General features: G+C 54.5%; 1 protein-coding gene across 7 annotated transcripts in view; it reads right to left on the bottom strand.

Moving 5' to 3' along the window:
• Positions 1-1,184: 1,184 nt before the first annotated feature.
• Positions 1,185-23,523, bottom strand: part of TRAF1 (TNF receptor associated factor 1) — a 30,289-nt gene continuing 7,950 nt past the window's right edge. For 2 of the 7 annotated variants that reach the window (XM_006939420.5, XM_006939419.4), the window contains exons 2-9: positions 20,368-20,617; positions 19,879-20,269; positions 17,940-18,024; positions 9,335-9,400; positions 8,439-8,849; positions 6,734-6,911; positions 4,632-4,780; positions 1,185-2,411 (exon numbers count right to left, since the gene is read on the bottom strand). In XM_006939420.5, coding sequence (XP_006939482.2) covers positions 2,193-2,411; positions 4,632-4,780; positions 6,734-6,911; positions 8,439-8,849; positions 9,335-9,400; positions 17,940-18,024; positions 19,879-20,018 — 1,248 coding nt within the window. In that variant the 5' untranslated portion in view covers positions 20,019-20,269; positions 20,368-20,617 and the 3' untranslated portion in view covers positions 1,185-2,192. Of the gene's footprint in view, positions 2,412-4,631; positions 4,781-6,733; positions 6,912-8,438; positions 8,850-9,334; positions 9,401-17,939; positions 18,025-18,422; positions 18,522-19,878; positions 20,270-20,367; positions 20,618-21,261; positions 22,481-23,279; positions 23,487-23,523 lie in introns of those variants that run through there. The other 5 variants (XM_023242656.2, XM_023242655.2, XM_006939418.4 and 2 more) reach the window with 5 other exon arrangements.

A 23,523-nucleotide genomic window follows, 5' to 3' on the forward strand; every position in this document is an offset into this window, starting at 1 on the left:
AGGTGACAAGTGAGGTGACAGGGCACTAATCCCAGGGCTTTGCTGGAAAACACATGGGTGAATGTTTTATCTTATTTTTTAAATTTTTTTTTTTTTTTTTATTTTGAAAGAGAGAGAGAGACAGAGACAGAATCTGAAGCAGGCTCCAGGCTCTGAGCTGTCAGCACAGAGCCCGACGCGGGGCTCCAACCCACGAACTGTGAGATCGTGATCTGAGCCGAAGTCGGACGCTTAACTGACTGAGCCACCCAGGCGCCCTGTTCGTTGAATGTTTTAAATCATCGTCTCGTCCTGCTGTTAACAGCCCAAAGGATCACCTGCGGGCGATCTGAGAACCCCCCCCCCCACTTCCTGGTGCTGCTTTCAGACAACTGGGACTGCCTTGGGTGCTACAGCCTTCCCCTCCCTTCCCCTCCGTGCTTCCGCCTCGCACACCCTCCCTCCCTGCAGCCAAAACTGCCTCCCACCTTGGTGCCTTCCCCCTCCCCCACACTCCTATCCTCTGCATCTCAAAATACTTTAAGGCTGAGTTTCAATGTCACTTCTTCCATGAAGCCCTCCCTTCCTGCTTCACCCAATGGACCTGGGATCCTGTGCCTTCTCTGAGCTACTCTTCCACATCAGTTTCAAAGATCTACTTATGTACCTGCTCCCCCCACTGAACTCAGAGTCTCTCCAGGGTAGGGCGCACATCTTAACCGCTCCTCCCTAGTGTCTGGCGAGGGGAGGACAGGCGGGGCTCAGTGAGGCTTTGCTGAAACAGTGGCTGCCGCTCACGCTGTAAGAAGCGAGGATGTGTCTCTTCCCATCAGAAACGTGTGAGCAAAGGCAAGAACAGCAGTTGTCTTTAGAAGCAGCTTGTCCTCAATCCCGTCAGCTCAGCACCCAGGGGGGAGGGACGAAGATGTCATTCGCCAGGACACAGGTGCTGAGGCAGGAGTCCCCAGAACTCGCTGGGCCAGACCTCTACTTGTTGCTTCCACTTGTCCAGGGGAAGCAGGGAAGTCTCCACTACTGATCAGCTGTCCGCCGAGGGGGCAAGAGAAGGAAGCCTGGCATGTTCACGCAAGGTGCTGTCGAACATGAGTGCTTCCTTGCTGTATTTGGGCCTCGTGAAACCCTGTGCGCGGGGCAGGGCCAGCGAGGGCGCTGCCCCCCATTTTCAAATAAAGAGGCTCAGGCGCTGTGGGGTACCTGGTTTGGGCCCAGGTTAGATATGCACTTCATGGAAACCTCAACAGAAATGTACAAAAATTTCTTTCTTGGGTTTTATACATATTGAAAAGGACAGCCTCTGCTCAGTGGCTCAGAGGCCCTGATCAGTCAACTGAGAGAAGTGAATACCTTGCTTAATTAGATGACACGAGATGCAGGAAAGTGCGAAGGTGGTGGGGCCTCCAAGGGAAGGAGAGCAGAGAGTCTGGGCCCCCCTCCTTCTCCACGTTTCTTCCGGCTGATCCTGGGAGCTTTCACCTGGAGGAGGTGCAGTGGAGTCCTGCTGGTGGGCACGGGGCTCAGGACCTACGCGGGCCCCCGCACAGTGGGGAACGGAGATGCCAGACCCGGCATGGCAGGTGCTGTGCGGGCCAGCCCGGCCCACCTGGTGGTACTGAAGGAGAGTCAGAAGCCTGGTGGGCATGAGGTTCCTGAACGTTTCCAGAACCCCTTCAAGTCCTAGGTCTCTTCTGGGCCAGAGGCCCAAAACTGGAGACTTTCTGGATTGGAAGGAGCTTGAAGGTCTTTAAATCCAAGCCCCAACTTGATGCCTTCCCGCCCTGGGCAGAGATCTTCCTGTCTGAGAATTTCTTTGCTCGGGCGCTCCTCCCTACGCTCACCATCCATGCCCCAGGCCTGGTCCGTAGTCCCTCCCTCCCTTGGTCACAGTCCGCCTCAACCTTCAGGGCTGGAGTGGCTCCCAGGCCTGCAGGGTTGTGTGCTCGGTGCAGAGGGCAACGAATGACCCGGCTGCCGTCTCCTGGACCCTTTGCCCCTGTGGTCCCAGCCCAAGGCCCCGCCACCTAAGCTGATGGCCAGCCACGGTCAGTCTGGCAGGCCCACTGAGATCCTGCCAGCCCGGCCCAACATCGTGCCCTGGGACCTTGGGCGCCAAGGGCAGGACCTCAGTCATCTTACTTAACCCCCAGTGGTGCTCGCTCGGGAGTCAGGTGTGGTTCGCACAGTCCCTACCCGCCCTAAGCGCTTGTCTCCACGATGCACTTGAGGAACATGGTGTCATCCTTCACGTAGGCATGCCTGGGTGACTGCAGCCTGTTGAGGGGGAAGAAGAGTGGGCAGCCACTGGCCACGTTGGTCTCACTCTGCGGCCGCTGGAAGGATGCCGAGCTCAGGTCGGGCCGGAAGGCGTCGATGGCGTGCTCGCGGTTGTTCTGGTCGAGAAGCATGAAGGTGACCTGTGCGGCAGGGGGCAGGTGGGAGGTCAGGCCCTGGGCGGCAGCACCGAGGGACACCCGTACAGCCCCTCTGCCCCTGAGCTCAGGCAGACTGGCAGCCAAAGACGCAATGTGGGGACCACAACTGGCATGCGGCAAGGCCCGGTTAATGGAAGCATCTGGTTTCTGGGCAGTCTTCAAGGCTTGCCCCATGAGTAGGGATCAGAAGGGAGGGAATTCAGAACTGTGGTCAACTTTGGTCGGGTGCTAAAGGCGGGACCAAGCACCGATGAGGAGGCCAGACTCCACGGCCTCCAGCACCCCTTCCTGCTGGGAACTGTTTGATCCATCAACTACGCCTGGAATCTTCTGGGGCAAGGCTGGGGGCAAGAACACACAGGCCTTCTGCAGAGGGGCTGTTAGTCAATGCCCTGAAATGTGAATGGAGTTTCTGGGATGCACAGATACGCGGCCCCTCAGAAGCCAATGATCTACGTGTGACACACACCCCCTTCTCTGGCACATGTCACTGAAACACATGCCTACCATAGTGGTTCTCGAATTGGCAGCACTTTATTTTAAAACGTGGATTTATTTATTTGGCGGCGGGGGGTGGGGGAGGGGCGCGGGGGAGGGGTGCAGAGAGAATCCCAAGCAGGCTCCTTGATGTTAGTGTGGAGCCTGATGCGGGGCTGGAACTCACCAACTGGGAGATCATGACCTGACCCAACACCAAGAGTTGGACGCTTAACCGACCGAGCCACCCAGGTGCCGCTGGCTGCACTTTAGAGAGCCCTGGGAAAGCTTTAAAAACCCTGATGCTCAGGCCTCACCATTTACAGTAGTGAGACCAGCCGTTGGTATTTTAAAACTCTGCCTGACAGGCATGGGAACCACGACCTGCTGACTGACTCATACCCAGACCACTGTGGCGTCCCCACCCCTGCCCCACCTGTCTTCCGTCCGTCTCCCTCCACCCTCGCTGAGGTCTGTATGCTCGACCCCACCCCTTCCTTACCCTGCCCCCTTGCCACTGCTGTTTGCCTGCAGGGAGTGCCCAGCCTTCCCCCACCTCCCTGCTCCCATCCTCCTTCTAAATACTTTTAATAGGCTTTATTTTTTAGAGCAGTTTGTGGTGCAGCGCCAAAGCGAATGGAAAATGTAGAGATCTCTCCATACCCTCTGCTCCTACCCAGCCTCCCCTCCCCCCCCCCCAGCACCCACCCCAGGGTGGTCCATTTGCTGACGCACCTAAACTGACACATCATAATCACCTAAAGTCCCCAGCTGACCTCTGGGTTCACCCCTGGTGCTGTGCGTTCATCCTCTGGGTTTGGACAGATGTACAATGACATGTACCCGGAATTATAGTACACAGAATAGTTTCACTGCCCTAAAAATATCTGTGTTCTGCCTCTTCGTCGCCCCCTCCCCCCGCCCCCAACCCCTGGCAACTACTGATATTTTCACTGTCTCCATAGTTTTGCCTTTTCCAGAATGTCATATGGCTGGAACCAGTCCGTAGAGACCCTTTCAGACTGGTTTCTTTCACTCAGTGATTTGCATTTAAGGGCCCTCTCCGTCTTTCGATGGCCTGGTGGCTCATGTCTTTTTAGCACGGATAATATTATCCACTCACCTACGGAAGGACATCTTGGCTACTCCCAAGTTTTGGGCAATTATGAACGAAGCTGCTAGGGCCATCTGTGTGCAGGCTTTTGAAAACAAAAGCTTTCAACTCGTTTGGGCAAATACCAAGGAGTGTGGTTTCTGGATCATATGGTAAGAGTATGTTTAATTTTGTAAGAAACTGCCAAACTACCTTCCAAAGTGGCTGTGCCCCATTTTGCAGTCCTGCCAGCAACGAGTGAGGGTTCTGGCTGTTCCGAGTCCTTGCCAGCATTTGGTGTTGTCAGTGTTTTGGATTGCGGCCATTCTGAGAGGTGCGCAGCGGTTAACTGCCTCCTTCCCTTTTCTCTGAAAATGCTGCCAGTTCAGGCTAGCCCCCCAGCACCTCCACCAGGAAGTTCTCCTTATTCACCCCAGCATGTGAATTTCATTTCTGCGTGCCATCCCGGGGAGCTGGTCCAGGCATTTTAGTCCCTGGACTCATGATAGCCATGGATACCAGACGTGAGCTCTGGCTCTTCTCTTATAAAAGGTGAAGTTGAAATGCAGAGGGGACCAGGGCACAGGCTTCCCCACCCCGCCCGGTCACCCCCACCCACCCCCAGCCCGTACCTTGTTCCGAAAAGGCCAGGGCAACAGAGCATCATACTCCCCTCTCATGACCACAATGAAGAGAGACAGGTGGGTCCTCTTCCCCGTCCCGTCCCCGTTCAGGTAGAGCCGCAGACACAGCTTGTAGCCGTACTTGGCAGTGTAGAAAGCTGAAATGTGGAAGCCAGAGTCAGCACAGGGGGAGCTGGAGGGCATTGCACCTGCAGACGAGGAATCTGGGACCTGTGCTGGGCGTGCCCAAGGTCAGCGGCTTACGACTAAGCCGTCTGGGGCTGGAACCCACCGCTCTTCTCCATTCCAGGGCATCAAGGAGAACCAGGCTCTTGGAGATCATCTAGCTCAGTGGCTGTCAACCCGCCGTCAGACCACAGATTGCCGGGCCTGGACTTTGATGCACTCGTGCCGGGCGAGGACTGAGAATGTGCATCTCTGACGGGGGATGGTGATGCTGTTGGCCCCCGGACCACACTTTTGATTTAACTAACCTGCATTTTGCAATGGGGAAACCAAGCCCAGCAAGGGCAAGTGGGCTGGCCCTGGTCTCACAGTGTGCCCGGAGCAGAGCCAGGACTAGGGGCCAGGGCTCCTACCCCACAACACTGACCTCTTTCTGCTGCCCTAGGCCAAGTGGTGGGGGTCCCCTGGAAGCTGGGGGAGACTGGGGCAGCTCACAGTTCTGCCCGCCACCTCGGCGAAGGCCCCTGAGGGATGAATCATCATCCCCTGGTGATTACGCAGAGGGGCCCGTGGGCTCTCTCCGTGGGTGGCCAAAGGGGCCATCCAAGCGTGGGTGCCAGTGGCTGTCACCACGAGGGCCCCTCTGGGAGGGGCTGATGGAAGATGGTGGGGCGGGGGCAGGCAGAAAGAGGTGGAGGAGGGACAGACTGACAGGCTGACTCATCTGTCCCCTTACATTTTGGTAAAACAGGAAGCCAGAGACACTGCTTGCTTTTTCCCCCCCTTTGGAAAGAAGTGAGGAAAAAAGGCCTACGTGGAGGAGGTGAGGCCACCCCATGAAGGGGGCTGCCCCTGAGGAAAGGGGCCCGGCTTTGGGAGCCAGCCCTGCTCTGTGCTGTGGAGCGAAGGCCAATGCCTCTCTTCTTCCCAGCCCTGTTGGTCGCGGGTGCAGAGGAGCTGAGGAACAGGGAAGGTATGAAGCTGGGGCAAACGTGAGAGGCTGTTAAGATTGTAATTTGCAGAGGGGCACCGTGATGGCTTGGTCAGTTAAGTGTCTGACTTCGGCTCAGGTCATGGTCTGGCGGTTCGTGAGTCCCAGCCCCGTGTCAGGCTCTATGCTGACAGCTCAGAGCCTGGAGCCTGCTTTGGATTCTGCGTCTCCCTCTCTCTCCACCCCTCCCCTGCTGGCGCTCTGTCTCTGTCTCTCTCACAAATAAACATTAAAAACTTAAAAAAAAAAACAACTGATAACAAGATTGTAACTTGCAGAAATCCTCCTGACGATCCACCCCCTTACTTAGACGCATGTGTGTTAGGAGTCGGGGAGGGGGGGGGGGGGGAAGCACATAGGTCGGAGAACTTTGTGCACAAATATACACATTGTTACAGAAAGGGGCACCGGTGAATTCAGAGAAAAGTCTACTGAGTAACCAGCCGGGCCCAGGGGCCCCAGAAATGAATGCGAAGTGGCCCGGTTTACAAAGCACTCACTCACACGCTACCCACAACCTACGAAGGCACGTCTTACTGAACTCTCCACTGGCCTGACTTCAGGCCACTGGCTCTCTGACGGCAGGGGCCTGCGGGATGCCCCTGTGGAAAGCATCCTCTGCACCCCTCATTTCCTCGAGCTCTGGCTCCAGCACTCTCTCGTAGCCCACAGCCACATAAGTAGACAACAATCTTACTCCTATTTGCAGAATGTGACTGATCTCAGGGAGGCAGAAGGCGTGCCCGGTTCAAACAGCCCGAGCTCCATGTGGCTGGGCGGGGAGCCTGCCTCCTCCACGGTCCCAGTGTGGCCTCAGCGGTCACAGCATGGCAGTCACAGAGTTGGGCTGCTGTCCCTGCTTGTTTCCTGGGTCCAGGAGAGCCTGCCTCCCCCTGCTGGTCTGTGCCCCGGGGGGAAGGGGGGGAGCCGGTACCTGGAGAGAAGAGGCTGACGGTCCGGCCACAGGCCGACTCGTGGCAGCGCCTGGTGACATTGGTGATCTTCCATAGGAAGGTGCCGTCGAAGGAGGCCTCCTCCATGAGGCGGAGGCTCTGCTCCAGCTTGCCCAGGGCCTGGTCTTTCTGGGCCAGGGTCTGCTGCAACTCCACCACCTGTGGGGAAGCCCATTCAGCTAGGGACACCAGAACGCAGCTTGGGGATGGGGAGGGGATGATAGGATAGAGAGACAGATCTGTTGAAAGTATGCCTTCCTGACCGTGCCTCCCTCAAGTATCTGTTTCTGTTCATGCTGTCCCTCCCGGCTGGAATCCCCCTGCCTTTCTTCTCCACCGGCCACCTCTGTTTACCCATCAGGCATCTGGCACACACAGCCCTTCTTCTGGGAAGCCTCCAACCGCTGCGCTCGCTCAGCTGGTCTCTCTCTCTCTCGTCTGTGTTCTACAGAGCCCTTACAGCAGGTTTTATAAGATGCATCTTTCTGCCCTTCCTACCAGATAGATGATTTCTCCTAATGAAGGCTGGGCCCATGCGCATTTTTCTCTCTGTGTCCAGGCCTTGCAAAGTTCCTGGCATGTAAGAGTAGAGCCAGGAAGGCTGTTGATGAACTGAAGCCATGGTTGCTGCCCTCGGAGAGCCCTCCTTCTAACTGGGGCAAGAGTTACATGAAGAGAGGTTTTACTCGGTCACTTGAACCCAGTGCCTTGCTTTTCTGGTGGGTTCACCCGTTGACATTTGAAAAAAATACAGATTTATTCTTGGGTATGCTCGGGTAGGGAAGGTAGGAATGGAAGTGAGTATCCTTTAAGGAAATTGAATCCCTGATTTTACTGATGGGAAAGCTAAAATCTTGAGAGGGGAAATGACTTCCTCAGACCTACCTCAGACCTACCCAGCAAGTTAATGGTGGAGCTGAAACTAAAATCCAGGCCTAACTCAACTTGAGACAATGATATAGTATTGCTGGACCATCACCCCTCCCCCCCTCCCCCCCCCAAAAAAAAACCCAAAACCAAAACCCAACAACAAAAAACAACATTAGCATGGTGACTGGTTATATCAAGAAAAGTATAAGGTCTGGAACAAAGGAGGGCATAGTCCTGCTCAACCAAGAACTATCAGATAGGTGAATTATCTGGAGTTGGTCTGGGACCACCCTCCAAGTGTGGGGAATTCTCTAGAGACTGAGAGCATATGAGGACAGCATGAAGCAATGTGCTTTGATGAAGGTGTGAACACACCAGGAATGTTTAGCTTCAAGAAGGAAACACTATATCTGAAGGGCTTCTATGGGGACTAGAAGGCAGATTTGTTTTGTGGGCCCTGAACAATGCAGGGGAGACACAGAGAGGCTGATTTTAGTTTAGCATAAGGAAGAACTTTCTCATAGTGAACAATGTCTACCAGTGGAATGAGATGCTTGGGAAGGGACTATCCTATCACGGAAGAAGTTCAGGCAAAGGAAATGAAGCATACTGGATGGAGGAGTTTGCCCTGGACTACAACTTGAGACTCGGTGCTCTTCCTGAGCACGGGAGAGATATTTCTGATGGGCAGGGGTGATTGCTCTGCGCGCGGAGAATGCTTAGAAGGAAGGCGGCTGGTCCGCTGCTCTGGAGACAAGATGGGGCAAAGGGGACCCCCGAGCCAGCATTGAAGGTAAGCTTGCCTCCCATGCTCACCCTTTGCTCCAAGCTCAGGATGTGCTCACGGTCGAGCTGGCTCTGGTGAATGGAGGCTGCTAACGCCAGGTGGGAAGCCTCCACCTCCTTGTTGAGGACAGCGACGATGTTCTCAAACACACGCAACTTCTCCTCTAGCTCAGCCAGGAGCTTCTCTTTCATTAAGTGCTGCAGGGCCAGCTCATCCTGGCTCTCAGAGCAGGGTGCCCGGTAGCAGTCAACGTCCAGGTCCCCAGCCACCTCCACAGCCGCCTGTAGCTGCAGGTCTGACAGATTCTGCTCCAGGGCCAGGGGCCCAGAGCCCAGGCCAGAGCCCAGCTGGGCCTTCCACTGTTTCACGAACGCCAACAGCAGGTTTAGGTGGGTGGTCTGGGAGGTGACCTCATGCTCCTGCATGAGCTTTGGGCTCCCCTGTCGAGAGAGCGGGGCTCGTCAGTGAAAACAGAGAAGGCTGAGGAGAACCAGGGACCAGGGGAGACACCTGCCACCCAACGGCTGCCAAGGAAAGTCAGATCCATTCACCCAGCACAAGGGTGTGTGTAGCAAGAGGGATTTGGATGAGGATCCTGGCATCAGACACGCCCAGGCTGAGCCATGTGCACCCCAGCCTCTAGAGCAACAATTCTGCCCTGCCCTTGAGTGCAGTGATAATTCAGGACCACGGAGAGAGGCCCGGGGGTGGGGGTTGGGGGAGGGGGTGGATTTTAGCGATGCTACAGGGCCCAGGTGAGGCATTAAGAAGAACTTTCCTGAGTCTGGGGATGATTCACTAGTGGGATTTGTTGCTCAGGGAAGTCATTAATGTAAGGGACATCCAGAGGAGTAGCTTGATGTCGTGGGAAAATCTGGGAGGGGCTGAAGTGGGCAGGTCTCCTTTCTCACACCCGGATGCTTACCTTGTAGGAGCAGCCAACACTAGCAAAGGGGCACCCAACTTCAGCCTCAGCCACCTCGGGGTGATCCTGGAAACAATAACCAGGTCATTAGGTGTCACGTGTGTCCCACTGGCCACCACTGCGGCTCCCTGCAAAGCACTGGGATCTGCCAGGGCATGAGCTGGGCTGGCTCACATGACTTTGCACAGGCTGTTCCTTCTGCCTGGATGACTCTTTGCCCTCCTTCGAGCATCAGCCCTTGCAGGACTGTCCTTCACAACAGGGTCAAGGCCTCTGTCATGATCCTGGGCAGTGCTGCTACCTCTTGCACTGGGGCATGTTCCACCCAGCCTTACAGTCGTCATTCGCTCTTTGGTCGGCCCCACGGGTCTGGGGGTCTGTCACAGCTGTGCTCCCAGCATTGTCCCAGAGGAGACACTGGGAGGATGCTGGGCTGCATGACTGAGCACCTCCCTCCTCCTGAAGCCCAGGGGGCCTCTGCTCCCAAATGCACCCCTCCTTGGCAATCCATCCTTGACTGACTGAGGCATGTCTGCTCTGCACTGCTGTCCCTTACAGATAATGTGTGCCCTGAGGGGAGGGACGCAGACAGGATGCGACAGCAACTTGACAACACTGTCAACCAACTTATGCACCTGAGGAGTTTACAAAATGCTTTCATGATCATGATTCTGATCAGGGCCCCTAACAACACTGTGAGGAAGGCAGAATAGTTTTTTTGGTTCCCGTTTTACTGATGAAGAAACTGAGGCTCATAGAGGGGAAAGAGTCTGCCCAGGAAGGAACAGCTATGGAGCAGCAGAGCCACAGAGCTCTTTCCACACAATATCACCATCTCTTATCAAGAATAAACCCATGGGAGGGGGTGCCTGGGTGGCTCAGTCAGTTAAGCATCCGACTTCAGCTCAGGTCATGATCTCACGGTTTGGGAGTTTGAGCCCCGCATCGGGCTTCGTGCTGACAGCTCAGAGCCTGGAGCCTGCTTGGGATTCTGGGTCTCCCTTTCGCTCTGCCCCTCCCCTGTTTGTGCTCTTTCTCTCTCTCAATAATAAATAAACATTAAAAAAAAATAACAAACTCATGGGAGATTGGCAGAAAAAATTTTCCAAAACATATTATCTATAAAGGGCTTGTATCCAGAATATATAAAGAGCTCTCACAATTCAATAAACAAGACAAGCAACCTAACAAAATGGGCAAAATAATGAATAGATACATTGGAAAAGGAACTAACCAACCTATGGAAATAATGCTCAACATCACTCATCATCCCAGAAATGCGAATTATAACGAAATGCTACAGTGAACTTCCACGATCTACTCACTAGATGGCCAACATTAAAAAAGAACGACAATATCAGTTTTTGGTGAGGATGTGGAGGAACTTGGGAGTGAAAAATGGTACACCCAACTTTGGAAAAATTGATGCAAGTATATCATACAGTCAAATGGTACTTAAAAAGCAACTTTCTTATAAAGCACGCTTATAAAGTTATTGCACAACCCACACATTGCATTCCTAGGAATTTACCCAAGAGAACCTGAAACACACATCCCTGTGTGTGTGAATGTTCAGAGTAGCTTTCTCCATTATGGCCCCAAACTGGAAGCCATCCAAACATCCATCAAGGGGTGAATGGATACACAAAGTGTGCTGTGCCCACACACTGGAACATTCCCTAGCCATCAGATGAACTGAACTGCCGATACGTGCAATGACACCGAAGAACCCCCAGAGCATTACGGTAAGTGAAAGAAGTCAAACACTACAAGAAAAGACGACATACTATGATTCCATTCTTAGGAGATTCTAGAAAAAAATAAACGCTAGTGACAGAAAGTGGATTCAGTGGCTGCCTGGGGCCGCAGCTGGGGAGACTGACTAGCCGGGGGGCACGAGGAAGCTTTTTCAGGCGTGGAAACATTCGCCACCTTTGCTGTAATGGTCACACGATGTATACATTGCTTGGCATTCGTCAAACTCGAGCGAAATTCACTTGAGTGAGTTTTATTGCGTATAAGTAATACCTTGATTTTTCCAAGAGCTTTGTTTGTTTTTAAAAAAGAATAATGTTATGTGGCAAAATGTAGGGAGATACGGAGAAAAGAGGGGGGAAAGGAGAGGTCTTTTAGGCTAAGCAAATACAAGGCCACACTAGTTATTATTCTTTAAAAGTAAAATAAACAAGAGCTGTGGGTTTACTGAGTATACTTGGTGTGGGGCACAGAACACAGCTCAGCAAAGGGCCGCCCTCCCCTTCACCGCCTGCCCCGGGGCTCCAAGCACAACTTGTTCCCGGCAAGGAATGGAACACAGATGTTTCACCGGGGCGGGGGCAGAGGGCAGCTTTGGCAGAGACCCAGCCTGTGGCGACAGGGCCTCTCCCAGCAGGTAGCTTTCAACACGTGGCCACAACGGAGTGCCTGAGGCTAGAAGTGGACCTGGTTCCTGAGTGAAGGGAGGGACCAGGGGTAAGCTCTCGCCCCCTAAGTCTGAAGTGAGTCACAGAAGGGATAACGAAGCAAAAGTGACAAAACTAAGGGTGGAATTTCAGACATCACCCGCAGGTGGAGGAGCACGTGTTCTTTTGGCCGCTGCACCTTGCTGGTGTGGTCTGTGCAGGCAAAGCGCGCTGCGGCACGGAAAGCACCTTCTGGATGTATCAGGATGCGCGGGTGGGCATGGCCTGTGATCAGCCTCCCGTGGCTACAGGGGACGGGCAAGTGGACCGGGAGGCCTTCCGAGGCCTAGGTGGCCAGCCAGGCTGCCCGCAGGCCCGCCACAGTCCGCCTCTCGCTCCTTGGACTGCCACACGGGTTAGCGGGCTCTGGGGTCAGCCCGTGGGGGTGCAAAGCCCATTTCAGTCACCTCACACACTGGCTGCTCAGCCCTGGGAGAGTCATTAACTGCTCCCTGCCCCAGTTTCCTCATCTGCAAAATGGGGATAATCATAGTACGCTCCCCAACCGCCTCACGGAGTTGTGAGGATTACATGAGCTGATGCTTACAAGCGGTGGTATTAGTTACTTGTTGCTGCTGTGACAAAATACCACACGCGCAACGGCTTAAAACAACACAAATTTATTCTCTTGACAGTTCTGGCGATCGGAAGCCTTAACCTCAAGGTATCGGCAGGACTGAGTTCCTTCCGGAAGCTCTAGGAGGAGAATCCGTTCCCTTGCTTCTTCCAGCCATAGCCTGCATCCCTCAGCTCACGGTCTCTTCCTCCACCTTCAAAGTCCGCAGCACAACAGCTACCAAACTCTCTAACTCTGACTCTTCTGCCCTCCTCTTATGAGGACCGTTGTGATGACCCTGGAGCCACCTACACAATCCAGGGTAGTCTCTCCGTTTCAATTCATTCCTTAATCTAATCACATCTGCAAAGTCCCTTTTGCCGCTGTTATGGGCGGACTTGTGTTCCCCCCACGCCCCACCCCACCGCCCTCCCCTGACCCCGCCAATTCATCCGTTGAAGTCCTAACCTCCAGAACATGACTGTGTTTGGAGACAGGGTCTCTACAGAGGTCAACATGAGGGCATTAGGATGGCCCCTAATCCAACAGGACTGCCGTCCTCCTAACAAGAGAAAGTTTGGGCACCAAGGGCGGGCGATTTGAAGATCCTGGAAGAAAACAACATTGACAAAGCCAGGGAGAGAGGCCTCAGGTGAAACCCACCCCGTTTTCAGCTTCTTGCCTCCAGAACCATGAGAAGATAAATTTCTATTGTTTCTGCCAACGTGGTCTGTGGTGTTCCGTCACGGCAGGCCGAGCAGAGCAATCCAGCCATGTAAGATGACGCAGTCCCAGATTCCGGGGGTTAGGATGTCGCCATCTGTGGATACCATTCTGCCCATCAGAGTGTTCGATAAATGTTAGCCTCCATTAGTAGCAGTGGTATTATATTATTTGTACTTTTATTCCTATGGATTAAGCATTGCCCTTAGGACGTTTTTTTCCTTTCTCCCGTTGCTGTCACATACGTGCTTCTCACTTACTCATCACCTCTCGAACTCTTAATAACTAATCCTGTAAAGCCCTATTTTGCCGTTCGATTTCCTCCGGGAGGCGAGAAACATCCTCGGCGTTATTCGTCTTGAAACTGCACCAAAGCACTCTTGCGTGTTATCTCGTGGGATCCCTGCAGTGATCTCTGGAGGCAGGCAGGGTGCCAGCAGCTTCATCTTCATACAGATGGGGAAACTGAGTCAGGGCGCGTCTGAGGTCACACCAGGCTGGGTCTGGGTCTCCTGTCCCGTAGTTCCAGGACCTTGCAAGGGTTTGCTGCCTTCTGGGCACCTGTGTGAGCGCCCGCCCCATCGGATCTCACGGCACCATGAGGAGGAGGTTGGGGCTTTGAGGTTCTGCTTGTCGTCCAAGCGGGGAATCTGAAGCTCAGAGACGACCAGTGATTTGCAGGGGGTGATGCAAGTCCAGGGCAAAGACGAGGTAGAAGCCAGGGGCCTGGAGTCCATGACCAGGGTCCCTCCTCTCACCAAAGGGTGGCCTCACCTGAAGGCTGGGGACTGAGGGGCAGGAGAGGGAATCGGGCCGGGGTTGCAGAGGAAGAACGGGGCATCTGTCCCGGGCCAAGCCTGGTATATGTCCGGTGCCATGAGCGGCCCCTGTGTGAGTGGCCTCACCGCCTGCAAACTGCTAAAAATAAAATTCGCAGTGGAATTTTCTCTGAAGAGGAAACAGAAACAGAAAACAAAACCCCAGCCCTGAGGGAACACTTGTCCTTCTGTCTGTATCCGAGAAGTCTGGGGGCGGGTGGTGTTCCCAGCCACCCTGCTTACCCAGGCCCTTTGTGATGGGGTCATCCAGAGGCCCCCCCCCCCCACTTGGGGGCCTGTGGGCTTCCGAGAATGTGAGAGCATTAAGAGAGTGCCAGAACAGAAGAAGGGCCTCTGTGAAGCCACTGCACAGAACACAGGGCCTGCGGCGGGCCAGGCACTGACCACACCGTTGCATCAGACCCAGAGGCTGGCTCAGGTCTTGCTCTGGCGTCAGCTGAGAGATAGGCACTTTATGGCGACAGGGCGGGCCGGGTCAGTGTTTGTCTACCTGCCAGTTCCTGCCCTCCTCTGTACCCGAGCCAGTTTCCTCTTTGGGACCTTCTGCTCAGCTCACCACTTCCTCCAGGAAGCCCTCCCCGAGTCTCCTAGTAGAAAGCAGCCTTGCCTATTCCTGTTTTTCCACAGCACTTGGTGGATTCCAGTACTTAGGGCCGACTGTGTTATTTAAACCTGCATAAAACACTTGGGGTGATCCCCCAAGAGAAGCCGCCATCGGCCTAGGTTTGCCTCACCCCCCTTTGTCGTATGACTTTGGCTCAGGCACACCTTCTCACTGAGCCTCAATATATTACCTAAAATCTAGGTAAAATAGGAACATTACCATCACCCATGACACAGGATGTCATGGGGTCGACAAGGTTACAGATGTAACTATCAAGTTCAGAAGTGTAGGGGTGCAGGGGTTCATTTCCAGGCATCACACATCAAGGGACACCGAGAAATGGGAGAAAGAGTTACCGCAAACGCATAGAGACTGGGGACAGACTCCAGAGGGACACGGTCCGTGTCTTCTCACAGATGCAGGCCTGCTTTGGGGGACAGAAGCCTATGACTGACTTGCCTTTCGTGGCCGTAAGGGAAACAGACTTCGGCTCAGTCCAAAGAGGAACCAAGAGGTAGAAGTGATTGTTTCAGGAGGTAATGAGCCCGTGGCTTACTGTCAGCCACCGGCATCAGATGCCAGCTTGCTTTTGGCCTTCCTGAGCCGTCTCCCAGGGAAGAGAGTGAGAGACGCTGTCGTATTCACAGTGTCGCAGGCAGGCAGAATTGAACTTGATTTTCCAGCCACTGCGTTGCCCCCTATTTCACGGTCACTTCTATAGGAAGGTCATTCCAGGCAAGAATGCAGCCTCTAACTAGGCCAACGGTGATCCTTTAATGTCTGCGTCTTATGTTAGCTAATCAGCCCGTGGCCGTGAGCATTTCTGGGACAGATGTTACTCTAATGAAGTCAGAAGACAAGGACACGCCGATAAGCAGATGGCATGGAAAGTGTTCACAAGGCCGGCCACCTCTGGGCTGGACTCGGCCGGGCTCCGGCCACCCCGCACCCCATCTCCCAGGTTTCCCCAGATGCACAAACTTCAGGATGACCACATATGTAAAGTGTTGACTCCTAATCAGCTGCTTTGGTCAAAAGTCCCCCAAAGTTCCCATCAGGGGCAGGAGGGGTCAGAGGAACCTCTGGTCTTTCCAGTCGTGGCTTTGTGCAGGTGTGAGACTTCTGGCTCATGCTGGCCCCCAGCTTTCCACTGGGGGTGCAGTGCCGACCTCCTCAGGCAGGGAAGCGGGGGTGGGGATGGGGTCTGCCGTTGCCTGCGCCCAAGAGGCAAAGGCCTCCCACGCAGGCAGCACCCGCTCCCACCAGGAAGCCTGTCAGGGTTCCTATCATTCCACCATTAGAGTCATTTCACTGGATTTAAGGCGGCAAGCTTCAAACTGTGCCCTGCAGGACGCCAGGAGCCCCTAAAGTTCCTCGGGAGCTGGGACAGAAGGAAAGGGACAACTAAAGGTTACGGGGTGTCAGGCTCCCCCTCAGTCAGATTCACAAAGATGAGAAATTAAAGCCCCTGGAGAGATCTAAACTCTCTCTTACTTATATTATCCGAGATTTTACAAGGCGTGTGTATTAATTTTGTTAAGAGGCAAACACAAACCAAATTGGAAACGATCTTCCTGGAGCACTCAAGCAGGCAGGGGCCTCAGAAGGCATGTGGCATACGGCCTCCTCTTTGCGGGTGGAGTGGGGGGTCCCCCGCACAGCCAGGGGTCTGCTGGGGTCTCAGGGTTAGCTCGCTAACACGTCCCAACGGGGAGGCCTGCCTCAGTGCATCCAAGTAGCTCTTATACCATGTTGCAAGGTGTACAGTTCTAGCAAAATGCATCGGGTCCTCACTCTTATTTCCTTGAGGGCCTGCAGGGGAGGCGCTGCTGAGGAAAGGATGGGGGGGGCCTCAAAACCAGCTCTGGTCGGGGGCAGGAAATTCCTCCAACTCTCTGCAGGAAGGGGGCCAGGATGGAGAAGGGAGAGGAAGGTGTGGAGACTTGTCGGCCTCTGGCTTCCACAGGAGGGAAGCAGAGCCGCCCACACAGGTATTCTGGACATCACAGGTCCTGGAAAGGCTTGGCAGAAGCCAAATTCGCTTCTTCGTTTTACAGATGGAGAAGCAGGCACGGGCATTATCTTGGCCGCACACTGAGTCTACAACATCCCGGGACACCAGGCTCCTGACCGCTGGGCTGTGGTTTCAGGACAAGGAGGGAACTTGGGCTGAAAGAAGCCAGGTATCTCGCAGACAGAGAGGGTGGCCGAACGGTGAGACCCTGGTCACTAGGGCGTTTCACGCCGAGACTCCCCAGTGGGTGTTGGGGCCCTACGTGTAAAACCAGGGGTGTGGATTTAGAGCTATGGTTCTTACAGCTTGGGACCAATACAAGTTTTGTTTTGTTTTTTTAAGCCAGAAGATTAACATAAAGACTGCCACTTTTTTAAAAATTTACCAAGTAAATACTTTATCAAAAATCCCGCCATCTATTATCACTCTCATTTCATTTGTACAAAGACACGTACAGAGAGGGCACAATCCCAGGGTAAAGGTTGATTCTATAAGTGGAAAAGATTCTAGTTTTATATATAAAAAAAAAAACAACAACCCCACAAACTCACTACAATTTCCTTATTCTTATCACTTTGTCATATACCGGGGGGACTGGACCAGATCCGGCCGGCATGCGGGAATCTGCCCTGGAGACATGCCGGGTGAGGGTTCTTCCAGCTTGGTAGGGACAGAGTTCTAAACTGCGGTGCCTGAGAATGCTCTTTGGCCCCTCACACGTCCAAAGCTATTTCTTGTTCCTAGAAGCACAGCGGAACTTGAGACAGAAGCTGAGAATGCCTCTCCCTGTCCCTGGATACAGGGGCAGAAAGAAGTGTCTCGATCAAGAGGTGATGCACCTGTCCATAAAGGGCCAGATGGCAAATATTTAGCGCTTTGAAGCCTCCGTGGCAACCACTCACCTCTACTGTTGTAGGGCAAAAGCAGCCACGCACAATACGTAAATAAATGAGCAGGTAGTGGCTGCAAACCAATAAAACTTTATTTATGGACACAGAAGTTTGAATTTCATAAAATTTTCACGTGTCCCAAGATGCTATTCCTTTGGCTTCTTAAAACCATTTGAAATATAAAAGCCATTCTTAGCTTGTGGGACACACAAAAAACAAACAAACAAACAAAAACAGGTGGCAAGCTAGATGTGGCCCATGGGCCGTAGCTTGCAGACCTCTGGTCTAGACTGGTGTCCTCGCCCTGAATCTGTCACAGATCAGCGAGGTATCTTTGGGTAAGTCCCTTTGCCACTGTGAATGTCAGTCCGCCCACTGCTTACAAACTGATGCAGTCCAGACTCCAGACAAGGAGGCAGGTATCTTCCAGAGACTTTGTGGGCAGCTGCCCAATGGCTTCAACCTCGACAAAAGGGGAAAAAAAGGACAAATACTCTTTCCAGGCCGTGCCACGTACCTTCTCCTGAGACAGAAGGCTTCCTGGGCTTACAGACTGGGAGTCGTCCCCTCTGCATTTTGGACACATCCGGTCCTCGCCATTCCTGGGGACACATGAACAAAGCCTGCTGAGTGAAGCATTCATGGCTTCTCGGCACCAGCCTCCACCCTTGTCGCTGCAAACGCCCAGGCCGTGCCCGGTTCCGCAGCTGATTTCAGTAAGCGTGCAGGCAGGTCCACAGCCCCAGACCCACCATTCCCAAACTTCAAAAGTACTGGGCACCCGGTACCTTCCCATAGTTCGCAGTGAGCTCAGTTAGCTGCTGCACCTGCCCTGGGGTGACTGGAGGCTATCATCACCCTTACCTACCCCACGTAGTGGGAGCCCTTCTGTTTCACGGCAGAAATATTAACATGCCCCTGTCCCCGCTGGAAGAATTACATAGTAATGCACTGACTGCCTTTTCTAACATCTGAAAAAGTCCCGAATTCCAAAATATACCTGAGCCCAGGGGTTCCGGTAGGGATTTGTGGATGCGTGGTTATATTTGCTCTTCCCGGCTTCCTCTATTGGGCTTTGGGTCTCTTACTTTCAGTAATTCTGGATGAGCACAGTCAGAATAAGAAGGGGCCTCAGAGAACAACCAGCCTGGGTTTCCTAACCAGGAGTGGGTATCAGACTCTGAGAGCAATGACACACGGATCTATGTGCTTTGAGAAAGCTCCCGAGGGGTTCTGAGCCACAGTGAGAGCCACCGGTCAGGCCCAGCTTACACGGGAGGAAAACAAGGCCTCGGGGACGTATGGGTTGGCCAAGTGCAGACCGATTCAGGAGCTGGGCAGAACAGACCCGTTGCAAAAAGCCTGAGATGAACCCCCCCAAAATCAGCTTGATGGTAAAAACAGTCAAGCTTTGCTCCCCGCCCTCCCTCCCCATTCCCCGCCTGGCTTTTCCACAGCCACATCCTCTCCGCTCCTCACAGCCTCCCCAGGCAAAGCCCCAAGCAAAGGTCACGTTGGCGCAAGGCAGTTTGGGAGCACGTTGGCCAGGAAGCTGACCGGGGACAGGCTGCCCTAATCTCTCCATTAGGCCTCATTGTCCCCATCTGTAAAACAGGATTATAACGGTATCCACCTTTCCTGTCTTCTTGGAAGAGCCAAGGAAACAGTGCTTAGCACACAGCAGGTGCATAATAGTTGCCTCGGATGGGATGTCGATGATCATATTGTCACACCTGAATTATTTATATTGTAACTACAAATATACACGTTTTTACATATTATATACAGCAGGTATGATGTATATTATATGTACTTGATACATATGTAAAATGTATATTCTATGTAAATACATGTATCTGTATTTATAGGCGGATATACACAATCTAATATATTATACAGAAATAGATAAATATAGATGTGTATAAACATAGACATCTGCTTCCCCTTTAAAAGCACGGCCAGCACACAGTATAAGGAGGCGGGTGGTATCGTGGAAAGAGATGTATTTTATGGCACTTTGTCATTTGCTACGGGAGCTTATGCTCATCCTGACAAGAACTGGCTCGTGCGTTGTTGGTTGGTTGGGCCTCGTACCAATCCCGGGAGGCAGAAAAGAGCTTTGCAGGCATTTTACAGATGGAGAAGCTGAGGCTTCAAGATGTTAGGCACTTTGCACAGGCCACACAGGCAGAAAGTAGCCCCGCTGGCTGCAGAGCCCGCCCCCCCCCCGCCCCCTGCCCCGGGTGGCCTTCTGCAGGGGTGCGGACAGCTTTCAGTGCCTGCTTCTCTCTCCGCCACCAGTCAGAAGGGCCAGTGGCATGGACTGCATGGAAAGGGTGTGGAAACTGAGGCCCGGCCAGGTGGTCACCCGCCTAAAGCCATCGGTTCCTCTCACCCTCTCCTCCTGTCAGGGGTCCCTCCCTGCCCACCCACCCTTTGCTCCTCCGACCCCTCACCTCACGTTCTCAGAGAGACAGGCAGCACAGCAGAGGGCCCTGGGCTCTGGTGGGTCCGGGCAGGCGGTGGGGGGCCACCCAAAGGGAAACTCGTTCTCATCAGGGGCTGGGCGGGGGCTGCTGGTTGAGCCAGAGGCCATCCCGGGGTCCCAGGCTGGCCTGGGGGGCCCGTCTACGCTCCTCTGGGGCGGGGACCGGGCCTGTAAAGTCTGTGCTGAGAGAAGAGGTGAGTTCTCTCTGGTGAGCAGGAGTCTGACAACTTTATCTTTTTGCTGGCTTGTGTGGTTCAACGTCACGGCTGAGTCACAGCAGGGATGGGGCAGGAATTACCCTTTGTGGTGCAAAAAATCCCCTGGATGGTGACTGAAGGCTTTAGGAGTGTCCAGTCATTCTTTAAAGTGAGAGAGAAAAGAAAACAAGTCAGAGAGAAAAAAGAACCGTGCCGCGGATTTTCAGGAACTGCACTCAAAAGTTCCCCTCTCTGAGCACCTCGGGCTGCTTCCTGCTGGCTTCCTCCTCCTCCTCCTCCTGGGGACTTCAGTGGCGCGGTCACAGCCGGTGTTCCCTGGCACCCTGAAGCAGCCTAGAATTCTCAGTGAGGGTGCTCACCGCCCCAGTGGAAATCCCCAGGGTTCTGGAGGCTGGTTCAAAAATGCAAGCTCCAGGCGCTTTAGCTGTGCGCTGGCCCGAGCGTCTCAGGTAACAGTCACTTCCTCACAGTGGGTCTTCTTAACCTCATCTGTTAAAAAAAAAAAGGAGTCGTAACAGGTTGTCTCCAAGGCCCCTCTAGGCTCTGAGATTCTGGAAGCCGGTGGCCAAGCCACCGGAGGCAGCTGAGAGGCTTCGGATGCCCCGGCCCTGCCCGTGGCATTCCTCGTCAGTCACGGTGATGACACAGGGCTCTCCCCTCCTTTGAAATTAGGCCTCGGGACCATGATCTGGGCCCTCCCCCCACAATGCCCCACTCAGGAAGTCATAGGTGGTCACATACTTGGGTCAGGCGCTACCGCGTCCTGGCTCTGAGGAGAACAAAGCTCGAAATAAATACTAGGTCGCAGGGAGTTGGGCTCAGCGGCCAAGTGGGACGGAGACCCATGGCTGTGTAGGAACTATGATCCCTGGTATGTCTTCTGCATCCTGGGCAACATTTTCCTTCCTACTCCATAGAGCAACCTGCTGAGTATCCACTGGCCGCATATAGGCACAGAGGAACGAGATGCCTGGTCCAAAGTCAAAGCCCCCGGTAGCGGAGCATCAGCAACAGGTCTGTGGGACTCTAAGATCTGTGTTCTTTTACCCAAGCGTGAGGGACAAAAAACAAGGCAACTTGGTGGCGCTTACAGAGCTGGGATGGAGGGCAGAGATCCCAGCCTGTTTTCTCACCTACCGGATGGTAGATCCACATCTTCCTATCCTGCTGGATTTTGCAAACTTTCATAGTGATTTCAAATCATGGGCTTTGAGGTCTGACAGATGGGAGTTGGGATCCTGGGTCTTCCATTTACTAGCTTTGGGTCCTGGGACATGGCCTTTAACTCCTCTGAATGTCAGTCTGTGCATCTGTGAAATGGGGATAATAGTTTCCACCTTCCCCGTCTGGTGTGATGGCGGAATGAGGTGAAGGGTGGGAACCTGGCATGGTGCATGGCCCAAGGGGACTGCTTGGAAGGCTTTGGCATGGTGTTCCACTCAGGGCCACTGTGCTCCCAGCTCTTCAAGATCAGGGAACAGAATTAAGATGGTAAATTTTGCTTATATAGCGTTTTCACACCCATCAACTTTACTTGAGCCTCGTAAGTGGGCAAGGCAGGTCAGATGTTGTCCTCTGACCCCAGAAAAATTCAACTGCCCCTCTTCGCTGGAACGACATTGGGGCTCCTGGCAAAGAGGGCATGGTACCCTACCACGGCAGTGTAAACTGGGACCTCCCTCCTCACCAGGGCCAGCCATGGCCTGGCCCTCTCAGCAAATGACCTTGGGGCCTACTTCAGAGAAAGGCAGTCCCTTAACCACACACCCCAAACCTGCAAACTTCCCTGCCTCCCCACCAATTCTCTCTTTCCCTTCCTTCGGCATAGACAGGATCTTATCTCCCATCCAAGTTCTGGGTCCCTCTCTCCTAGTCCCCTTTCTCTCCTCTCCGTCTTCCAATGCCTCCTTCTCCACCAGCTCTTCCATATGAACATCAAAATATGCCCAAGTTGTTCCAATAATAAAAGTGGAAATTGATCGGTACAGCATGTTAGGGCCACGTTAAGTACTTTTAACTGTCTCAGCTAATCTTCACATGATCCTTAACAGGCAGGCATTGTCCATCATCATCATCATCATCATCATCATCATCCCCATTTTACAGATCAGAAACTGAGGCACAAACCGGTTAAGTGACTTGTCCAAGATCGCGCAGATAGTGTGCGGGAACCCCTGACCCCAGAGCCTGTGCTTTAACCACACGGTCTGCTTTAAACTGCTCTTCACCCTTATCCCAAAGTCCTCCCCTGCGTCGACACTCTCTCCTCACTTTATCAGAACTTCTGGAAAAGACTGGCTCCATGGAGAATTCCTCACTCGAATCTCCGGGAACCATCTCGCCAAGATTCTCAATGTTGGAGTCACCAAATGCCCGGGGCCTGTCCCCGCTATCCAACCTGCCCTCTGGCCAGCACCTCACCCCATTGGTGGCTTCTCCTTTCAAATTCCCTTCCTTCCTTTGGCTTTCACACCCTCTCCGTGTACCTCCCACCCCCCACTTCTCCGGACACTCCTTATCTTCTCCTTGACCCCTTTCTCTTCTGCTCTGAACCAACACTGGCCCCATCTCCGTGGCTCCACCACGGGATCTGCACGGTTGGAGTCTCTCCGCGCCGCATACACCCCCTCCTCCCAGCCGTCCACTTGCCCTTTCCGGCGCCCTTGACCAGACCCCTGGGTCTCCGTGGGTTGGCCCCAGGATGGGGTTGGGCGCCCGGCTTTTCGATCCCATAGCGTCCCCCACAGCCCCCTGCTCCATGAGGCCGATGCCGGATTGCCTGTCTGTGCCCCCCAGCCTCAATCGTGCATCCCTCCCGCCCCCGGGCAGGTGACTGTCGCCTCGCCACCGCCACATCAGGTGCGTGCCCAGTGCCGAGAGCAGAGCGGCGCCCGCCACTCTTCGAGGAGGGGGCGAACCCCCGGGGCTGCCCCCGCTGCCCGCAGGAAGGGCTGGGGTAGGAGTCCGGGGGCGGGCTCCGCAGCCGCGGCGTCCAGGTCACGGGCCGCGCCGGGAGGCCTGCGCCTGGGGAGTCCCCCGCCCGAGCCAGCGGGAGCCGGGGCGGCCCGGGCCGGGGAGCGCGGGGGCGGGGGCCGCCGGCAGCCCCGGGGCGGGTTGGCCTGGGGTGGGGGCGGGGTGCAGTGCAACCAACCTCGGCGCCGCCGCCGTCGCCGTCGCCTCCCCGCGGCCCAGCGGGAGCTTCCGGTGGGGCGCCGGGGACGTGGCCCGGGAGGCGGAAGCCGGGAAGGCCCGGGGCAGGTCCCCGCGGCCCCCGCCGACGCCCCCGGCCACCCCGGGGGCGGGGCGGGGCGGGGCGGGCACCTCCCCGATGGGGAAACTGAGGCTCGGGGCGGGATCTGCGGCGTGGGCGCCGGCACGCGGCCACGGCCCTTCTC

This window comes from Felis catus, chromosome D4 (genome assembly GCF_018350175.1).
Source record: "Felis catus isolate Fca126 chromosome D4, F.catus_Fca126_mat1.0, whole genome shotgun sequence".
Taxonomy (NCBI): Eukaryota; Metazoa; Chordata; class Mammalia; order Carnivora; family Felidae; genus Felis; species Felis catus.